This window comes from Pagrus major, chromosome 1 (assembly GCF_040436345.1).
Source record: "Pagrus major chromosome 1, Pma_NU_1.0".
Taxonomy (NCBI): domain Eukaryota; kingdom Metazoa; phylum Chordata; class Actinopteri; order Spariformes; family Sparidae; genus Pagrus; species Pagrus major.
The window spans coordinates 1,350,483-1,360,183 of record NC_133215.1 but is presented as its reverse complement, the minus strand read 5'-3'; the positions used below and the strand labels follow the sequence as shown (position 1 = coordinate 1,360,183).

The 9,701-nt window shown below is 42.8% G+C and overlaps 2 protein-coding genes across 2 annotated transcripts in view; both read right to left on the bottom strand.

The window, feature by feature from the left end:
• LOC141006168 (NACHT, LRR and PYD domains-containing protein 3-like) overlaps positions 1 to 9,701 on the bottom strand; it is a 467,008-nt gene that overhangs the window by 2,140 nt on the left and 455,167 nt on the right. Inside the window, exons 5-7 of the mRNA XM_073478309.1 lie at positions 2,576 to 2,749; positions 2,180 to 2,389; positions 878 to 1,051 (exon numbers count right to left, since the gene is read on the bottom strand). Of these exons, the coding sequence (XP_073334410.1) occupies positions 878 to 1,051; positions 2,180 to 2,389; positions 2,576 to 2,749 (558 nt within the window). The remainder of the gene's footprint in view (positions 1 to 877; positions 1,052 to 2,179; positions 2,390 to 2,575; positions 2,750 to 9,701) is intronic.
• Positions 3,038 to 6,158, bottom strand: LOC140993968 (protein NLRC3-like). Its single transcript, XM_073463528.1, has 2 exons — positions 6,134 to 6,158; positions 3,038 to 4,839 (listed from the first exon to the last, which is right to left on the bottom strand). Exons 1-2 carry the CDS (start codon positions 6,156 to 6,158, stop codon positions 3,038 to 3,040), a joined length of 1,827 nt encoding a protein of 608 aa, XP_073319629.1.

Genomic DNA, 9,701 nt, shown 5'->3' with positions numbered 1-9,701 from the left:
CAGAATATTGATTCATATTTGATCAGTACTGCCTCATTTTACTGTTTTACTAATCCTTTTCCAGGAGTTGAAAATCCCACTTAAACCCGTTAATATCAGGCTTTTGTGTGCAATGGGAATGTGTAAACATGAAGTGATGACGCGTTATCTACGTACGGTGGTGCTGCGTAAATAATGAAGGAATTTTGGATGCGGTCTGTTGTTATTTTCTCTTGTGTTTAACTGGTGTTGTTTCCTGTTTCCGGCGCATTCATGATGTGAAACATGACGTCAGTGACGTACAACGTAACGCTTCAAATAAAAGTCACAGAGAGGCTGTGTTGCCTGCAGCAAGTGGGAATGGGGTCATTAGGCGACCATTGTGTTGACCTGCTAGTTTTGGTGGAAAAGCAGCATTAGATCTGAGTTTCATGAGCAGTGTTTGTTCAGGTGACACTTTCTTTTTCGACCCCACTTCACTGAGTGAACGATGTGTACATTTGTCTTGCTCTGAGACGCTGCTGCTCTAGAGCGACATCTAGTGGCAGTAAATCTGAGACATTTGACCTTGAAGCCAGGGTCACTCAGGGCGGGCATAATTCAAATGGACACAGTTTGCATTTTGTAGTGATGGAAACTGGATTTCTGTGTTTTACTCACATATATCACACATCTAAATAAGGTAACAACACATATTCTGGTCTAATTCATTCTAATTTGAGGAAAACGTTAAATGGAAAAAGCCTCTATGTCCATTTTTAAACACTTTTAACAAATATTGATAATTAAAACAAGTTAATTTTTTTTACATTTTCTGATTTTAAATCACAAAACAGACATTAATTGAGACAAAGGCCGACCAGACAGATTGTCAAGAACTCTTGTTGTCTGTTCATACCTGAGAGTGTCCAATCTCCAGTCTGGATCCTCGAGTCCAGCCGACAGCAGCTTCACTCCTGAGTCTCCTGGATGATTGTAGCTCAGGTCCAGCTCTCTCAGATGGGAGGGGTTGGATCTCAGAGCTGAGGCCAGAGAAGTACAGCCTTCCTCTGTGATCAGACAGCCTGACAGCCTGGACACACACACACACACACACACACACACACACACAGCTGAGGGGTAATGCAAACTTCTGTGATAATTCTCTGTGGGTTTGTCACTTTGACATTTAAACTATTGTTAATGTAAAAATACTGATTAGAGTTACTTTAATTAAATCAATCACCACCATGGTGCTAGCTATAGAGTGGTGTAATTTATAGTCCGAAAACAAAGAAATCAGTTAGCATGTTAGCACATCCTGTCCCCTCGACTCAAAGTCTGAGTTTGTTGAATGTGTTTTCAGTTAAATGTGTGACATAAGGTGTGTGGTTACCACAGGCTGAAGACATTTACACGTTTTGTTCTACAAAATAAAACACATCATTAAATGTCCCACAGTTTAATTATAAAACTCTTCATGTGTTAAAAACAGTTAGCGGTTGCTAACAAGTGTCTAAATGAGTCTACAGAGGTTGTCAGGGACATTAAACGTCCTCACAGCGAACACGGAGACTCATCTGCTCACTAGTCCGTCTTCACAGGCCACTTTAGTTACACACTGTTCTGACTCTGACTTTACAACTCGTACATTGATCAGTTTATAGAAAACCTGGATAGTAATTGTGCAGTAAGACGCTTAGTGGTGGTGACGTTTAAGTCATGTGACCGTGATGTCGTCTGTTTGTAGCCTAGCATTAGCTTTTTAATGCTACACAAATTTAATTTACACTTCAAACATCACAGAGTGGAGTTCATCTGTGGAGATTAACTTGATGAACATACTCTTTCTGATTATTTTCTGTAATAATCCAGAATACAGTTCAATAATCCCACAGACAGAACCAGGGCCATGCTAACTTCAGTTAGCTACAAAAATATATCATCACGACCAATGAGAAGGGATTCTTACAATCAGCATATCCATCATGTTGGCTGCATCACTCTATTGATTTTTTCATATATCGCTGATCTGCTAGTAAATGAGGTTCTGTGAAGTTTGGAAATGGAAGTACGAGGACACTAAATACAACAACCTCTATGGTTCACCTGAAGAGCAGATTGTGGAATCACAATCTAAAATTGTTGATAACCCACCTCTAGCTTTGCTTCACAATAGAGCTGTTAAAATAGACTTTAACCTGCACGTAAAGCAACATGCAAAGGGTTATCTCTTGAATAGGGTATGAATCCTGACCTGAGAGTCTCCAGTTTACAGTGTGGACTCTTCAGTCCAACAGACAGCTGCTTCACTCCTGAATCCTGCAGGTCATTGTTACTCAGGTCCAGCTCTCTCAGACTAGAGGACTGGGAGCTGAGAACTGAGGACAGAGCTTTACAGCTTCTCTCTGACAGATTACAGCCACTCAGCCTGAAAAAGAAATGTAGAGGACACATGAAGACCTCTCTCTCTGTTTGATTTAACTTCCAATTGTATTTTGATACACTCAGTTTCAGAGCAGTGTCTGAAAAGAGAACTGGTAAAATGACGGAAGACCAATGACAACATAAAGGAACAGTTATGGTTCACTCTGTACATGTCTTTTATAATCCTGACCTGAGAGTCTCCAGTTTACAGTGTGGACTCTTCAGTCCAACAGACAGCGGCTTCACTTCTGAATCCTGCAGGTCATTGTTACTCAGGTCCAGCTCTCTCAGACTAGAGGACTGGGAGCTGAGAACTGAGGACAGAGCTTCACAGCTTCTCTCTGACAGATTACAGCCACTCAGCCTGAAGGAGAGTTAGTGACAAAGACAAACACTGACACAGTTTCTGTGCTGAATATGAAAATTCATGAAGATAAGATTTTCAGGTGATTAGTGTTTGTCATTGAGTACATGACTGGGATCTAACAGCAGTTGATGACATTTTGATAAATTATAGTCACATTTCTGGGAATGCAGGTTTTTCAAGTTGTCAAGTAATAAAATCTTTTGCCAGGACTTACATTTAGTAAGATATAAACTACTTGACAACAACCCCACACACATAATAAACTTTCTGCAGTTATCGGTTCACTTACAGAGCTTTGTTGGAGGCTTTGACCACTGGCAGCAGCCTCAGAAGAGCCTCCTCTGAAGCACAGTATTTCTTCAGGTCAAACACGTCCAGATCTTCTTCTGATGACAGTAAGATGAAGACCAGAGCTGACCACTGAGCAGGAGACAGTTTATCTGTGGAGAGACGTCCTGATCTCAGGTACTGTTGGATCTCCTCCACTAGAGAACCATCATTCAGTTCATTCAGACAGTGGAACAGATTGATGCTTCTCTCTGGAGACAGATTCTCACTGAACTTCTTCTTGATGTACTTCACTGTTTCCTGATTGGTCTGTGAGATACTTCCTCTGAGTGTCATCAGACCTCGTAGGAGAGTCTGATTGGTCTGCAGTGAAAGACCCAGGAGGAAGCGGAGGAACAGGTCCAGGTGTCCATTTGGACTCTGTAAGGCCTCGTCCACAGCACTCTGGTAGAGATGTGTAGGTTCAGGTTTGTCTCTGAATATTTGAGACCACCGGGAGGTTTGTTTTCCTTCTGCCAGCAGATTGACTCCAGAGTTGCTGAACGTCAGATGGACATGAAGAGCAGCCAGAAACTCCTGAACACTCAGATGGACGAAGCAGAACACCTTGTCCTGGTACAGTCCTCTCTCCTCTTTAAAGATCTGTGTGAACACTCCTGAGTACACTGAGGCTGCTCTGATATCGATGCCACACTCTGTCAGGTCTGATTCATAGAAGATCAGGTTTCCTTTCTGCAGCTGCTCAAAAGCCAGTTTTCCCAGAGACTTAATCATCTTCCTGCTCTCTGGAGTCCAGTGTGGATCTGTCTCAGCTCCTCCATCATACTTGACCTTCTTCACTTTGGACTGAACCACCAGGAAGTGGATGTACATCTCAGTCAGGGTCTTGGGCAGCTCTCTTCCCTCTCTGGTCTTCAACACATCCTCCAGAACTGTAGCAGTGATCCAGCAGAAGACTGGGATGTGGCACATGATGTGGAGGCTTCGTGATGTCTTGATGTGGGAGATGATTCTGCTGGCCAGCTCCTCATCTCTGAACCTCTTCCTGAAGTACTCCTCCTTCTGTGGGTCAGTGAACCCTCTGACCTCTGTCACCATGTCAACACACTCAGGAGGGATCTGATTGGCTGCTGCAGGTCGTGTGGTTATCCAGAGGCGAGCAGAGGGAAGCAGTTTCCCCCTGATGAGGTTTGTCAGCAGCACATCCACTGAGGTGGACTCTGTAACATCAGTCAGGATCTCAGTGTTGTGGAAGTCCAGAGGAAGTCGACACTCATCCAGACCGTCAAAGATGAACACAACCTGGAACTCTTCAAAGCTGCAGATTTCTTTGGTTTCAGTGAAGAAGTGATGAACAAGTTCCACCAAGCTGAACTTTTTCTCTTTCAGCACATTCAGCTCTCTGAAAGTGAATGGAAATGTGAACTGTATGTCCTGGTTGGCTTTGTCTTCAGCCCAGTCCAGAGTGAACTTCTGTGTCAAGACTGTTTTCCCGATGCCAGCCACTCCCTTTGTCATCACTCTTCTGATTGGTTCATCTCTTCCAGGTGAGGCTTTAAAGATGTCTTCTTGTCTGATTGTTGTTTGTGGTCTGTCTGGTTTCCTGGATGCTGCTTCAATCTGTCTGACCTCATGTTCATCATTGACCTCTGCAGTCCCTCCCTCTGTGATGTAGAGCTCTGTGTAGATCTGATTCAGAAGGGTTGGGTTTCCTGCTTTAGCGATCCCCTCAAACACACACTGGAACTTCTTCTGAAGGTCAGATTTGAGCTGACGTCCACAAACTGCAGCAACAGTTCCTGAATGAAACACAACACATCAGTGAGTGGATGTTAGTGTGAAGAAGAAAACAGTTTATTGAGGAAAATCCTCTTACTGCTCTGCAGACAGTCAGCCAGCTCCTCCTGCTTCATTCTCCTCAGGAAGTTCAGTGTGATCTTCAGAAATGCCTCTCTGCTGCTCCTCCTCTGCTCCTCCTCCTCACCGTCCAGCACCTCCTCATCCTCACTCTGCCTCTCTGAGCATTCTGGGTAATCTGGACTCAGAACCTTCTGGAACTTCTTCAACTCGTTCTTCACAAAGGTGACAACGTTCTCCTCAAGATGCTGCAAAAGAGTAAAACTTCAAATGTAAAATGAGACATTTCATTTCATTTGCAGCTGAAGTAAAGTTGTTGTTGGACATTTACACACCTTAAATATGGAGTCCAGGTCTGTTGGATGCTGCTGGACAGACTGACCACTGAGAACCTGCTGAACTCTGCAGAGAGAACATAAAGTACGATGATTTCAACCATCAGCAGCTTCACATTTTACATCATCTGTCTGCTTCTGGGGCCGTTTGATGGATTAGGTGAAACAGTTTTCTGGTTTTAATGATGAAGCCTTTAGTCGAGTTTCTAGTTGTCAACCCTGTTATTTACCTTCCTGCCTATAACATGGTGTAATATAGTAATAAAGACTGAAGACTTCTTCTGTGAACACAACATAATTGTTTCTCACATTTTGAGCACAAATCAGTTAAAACTGTGTTAGTGAGCTCTTCTGCTTTGTCAATCTATCCACCTGACAGCTGTGGTATATCAGACGCTGATTAAACAGCATGATTACTGCACAGCTGTTCCTGAGACTGGTCACAATGAAAGGCTACACTAGTGCAGTTGGCACGAACCATCAAACATTAATACTAAAGCCCAGGACTCTTGACATTAACCATCCAACTTCCTCCCGACAGACTGAATCTATGGGCAACAACAAAATATGTTGTCATGGTCCACCTGCACTGATTCACACTTCCTCCAGTCAGAGTACTGAGTCCCAGGAGGAACCAGAGAGAGATCAACATCTTCAGTCCACAAATGATTTGAACAGTTGATCTCAAATCTGGAGGAAAATCATTTGCTCTCATTTGATCACTTGCTTCATGTATTAACTGTCGATTTCTGTAAAATCTTGAATACTAAATGTTCCTCTTTGAAGAAAACATTAAATCAGTGGAGTGTGAAAGTTGAGACCAGCTGACAGATCATTTTATGTCAGGACTTGATAGAAGGAGAGCTGCAGAACAACAAACTCTTCTGGTTTACATTCTTACCTTTCTTCAGCAGAGTGGTCTCCATCCTTGAAGAAAAGAGGCAAAATCATGGACTGGTCACTCTTCATGGACACTCTGCTGGGTGCAGGAGAGTCTGGTCTCTGCTGCTGAACCCTGATAGAAACAGACAGACAAACCAATAAACCAAACAACAACTTTACAGTCTGTTAGTATAAAAAAGAGACTTCAGTTAAATGGTGAACTTTATGATCATTTTATTTTCTTATACATGACTTTCTTCTTCTTTCTCAGTGCATTTAAATATTTTAACTGGTTTAAATTAACTTTTTTCATGTTTGTGTTGTGATGCACAATGTGCTGCAGAAATGAAGCTTTTTATTAATGTTACAGTTTTATACTTTTACTAACATGTATGTCCATACCAATATATCCTAACAAGCTTAAATCAGCCATGTTGATGTTTAAGTCAGACTTCAATATAAATATGTTAATATTATCAAACAGGATGAAAACTGGCTTCAACACAACACACACAGAGCTTTGAGTGTGAATCATGATGGTGGAGTGATTTGAGTGCTGAGCTGTGACATGGAGAAGAGTCATGGACAGTTAGAGATCCTCATCTCACCTCTGAGCTTTGGTCTGGCTGTCATGTTGCCCACACAGAGTGGTTTTAGAGGGAGGGCCTCCCTCCTCTGTCTCCTCACACTGATTCATAGCAGAGCCCACACCTTCACACAAACACAACAACATGATTTATCAGCATTCCTCTCAGTCACATGACAAACATACAGAGTCTGACTGGACACCAGATTCACACAAACACTAAATACATCCAAATCTGACTTCAGTCTACACGACAGACATGTTGACACTTTCAGCTGCAGTAAAACTGAATGTAATATTTTCAGCTCCTTTCAGACTGTTTAAAGATTTGAGTTGAATGATGCCAGTAAAAAGCCGCAAAATAACCCAGTTTAAACAACAAATAACTTGGGATGAGCTGAAACACTGGAAATGTTCAGTTTGTATCAAATAAAAGTGTCTGTCTCTTTAAAAAGGACCGTGTGGACTGAACTAGTTTACAGTAAAAACACCAAAACAAGAACAAACCACGAGCACAATCATTCAGCTCCACATCAGTTTGTCTTCTTATTGTCATGTTTCATGGATCTTTGTGTGTCCTGTCATAAATGCTGTCGGACTGTAGAAAAGACTTTGCGCCAGTGCGCCTGTATTCTCATCTTTACGGTAGTCAACGCCGTCAGGGTGTTTTCTCACAAACAAACAAACAAACAAACAACAATAAACAACCTCTCACACTGTTTACCGACTGTCAGCAGCTGTTAGCATCACCGGTGAAGCCGCTTTTCACCGTTTCAAACTGTTCAAGTCCTCAAGAGCCGAGCGGTTGATCCTGTCGACCAACGAGCTCGACACCTCTCACACATTTCAACAGGTTTCACTGCGGTGATTGTGTCAAACTAATGAAGACACACACAGTCTGATAACACGAGTCTTTACAGGAGAAGACACACAAATCACACATGAAGAGGTCACATTAAAAACACACATTTACCTTTTTGTTGAGGCAGAAATCATCTGCGTCACAGAGACAGAAAGTGAAAGTAAGTGACGGAGAGAAGTGACGCTGCTTTCCTGTCAGGACGTCTTTAGAGAGGAAGTAGAAGTTCTGTCTTGAAAATCTGAAAAGTTTTTTTTGTGATGGAAAATAAAAATTAACTTGGTTTCACATATTTATGTTTTTACAGATGGAAAAAAAAATGAAGGAACTTCTTTGACAGATTATCCTGCAAAAGTGTTTTTTACCACCAGCTGTCAGCTCATGACCACAGGAGAGAAGATCATTTCGATCAGACAGAAAATGGATCACCAGAAATAAGTTTGTCAAGTTCCGGTTATCACTCGAGACAAACTCCCTTTCAAAATAAAATGCTTCCATTCAGGCAGGAAATACCTAAACAAAATAAAACAAAATGACAGGAATATAACCGAAGACGTTACATTAAACCTGGACACAGTGTTGGAGGTGGAGCCCTGTTCATTCATATGAAAGCTGCTCAGTGCTGCATGAAACCAAAACACTCGACTTCCTGGATATGAAACTACTCAGATCTTCCGTGTTGTGCGGTCCAGAGAGCGAGCGCACTGGAGACTTCTGCTGACCGAGCCAGCTAACTTCTGGTTTAGCGCCCGGCTAACTTGAATAGAGGTAAAATAATGTAATTATGCAGCTCTTCTAGACTTTACAAATGTTATTGGACCGAATGGACATTCTGACAGTAAGCAAGTCATGTCTCTGGGTTGTGACGCTTAAAAAAAAAAGTCTCCACCGTTTTACAGACATTTCTTCCACAATGTTAACTTATGGGGAAACGTGTTTTTGGGCCGCAGTGCTTCACATCACTGATACATATATTTTCAGTGCATTCAGAAAGTATTCAGACCCCTTCACTTTGTTGTTCACATTTTGTTATGTTGCAGCCTTATGCTAAAATCATTTAAATTTTTGTTTACCCTCATCAGTCTACACTCGATACACCGTGATGACGAAGCAGAAACAGGATTTTAGACATTTTTGCAAATGTATTAAAAAGAAAGAACTGAAACATCACATTGAAATCAGTATTCAGACCCTTTACTTGGTTGAAGCGATTACAGCATCCAGTCTTCTTGGGTATGACCCGACAAGCTTTGCACACCTGGATTTGGGGATTTTCTGCCGTTCTTCTCTGCAGATCCTCTCAAGCTCTGTCAGGTTGGACAGGGACCGTTGGTGGACAGTCATTTTCACGTCTCTCCAGAGATGTTCGATTGGGTTCAAGTCAGGGTTCTGGCTGGGCCACTCAAGGACATTCACAGAGTCATCCCAAAGCCACTCCTGCATTGTCTTAGCTGTGTGCTTTGGGTCATTGTCCTCTTGGAAGGTGAACCTTTGGCCCAGTCTGAGGTCCTGAGCGCTCTGGACCAGGGTTTTTGGCTCATTCAGCTTTTCTTCAACCCTGAGCAGTCGCGTCACTGTGCCACCATGCTTCACTGTCTGGATGGTACTGGGCAGGTGATGAGCGGTGCCGGGTTTCCTCCAGACATGATGCTTAGAATTGAGGCCAAACAGTTCAGTCTAGGTTCATCAGACCAGAGGATCTTGTTTCTCACAGTCTGAGTGTCCTTTATGTGCTTTTTTACAAACCTTCTCTGGGCTTCAGTCTGGCCACTCTGCCTTTAAGCCCAGATCGTTGAAGTGTTGCAGTGATGGTTGTCCTTCTGGAAGTTTCTCTCATCTCCACACAGGATCTCTGGAGCTCATCCAGAGTGACCATCAGGTTCTTGGTCACCTCTCTTACCGAGGCCCTTCTCCCCCGACTGCTCAGTTTGACCGGGTGGTCAGTTCTAGTTAGAGTCCTGGTTGTTTCAAACTTCTTCCATTAAGGATTATGGAGGCCGCTGTGCCCTCTGGACCTTCAATGCAGCAGAACTTCTTTTGTGGCCTTCCCCAGATCTGTGCTTCAACACAATCCTGTCTCTGAGCTCTGCAGGCAGCTCCTTCGACGTCATGGCTTGGTTTTTGCTCTGATACGCATTGTCA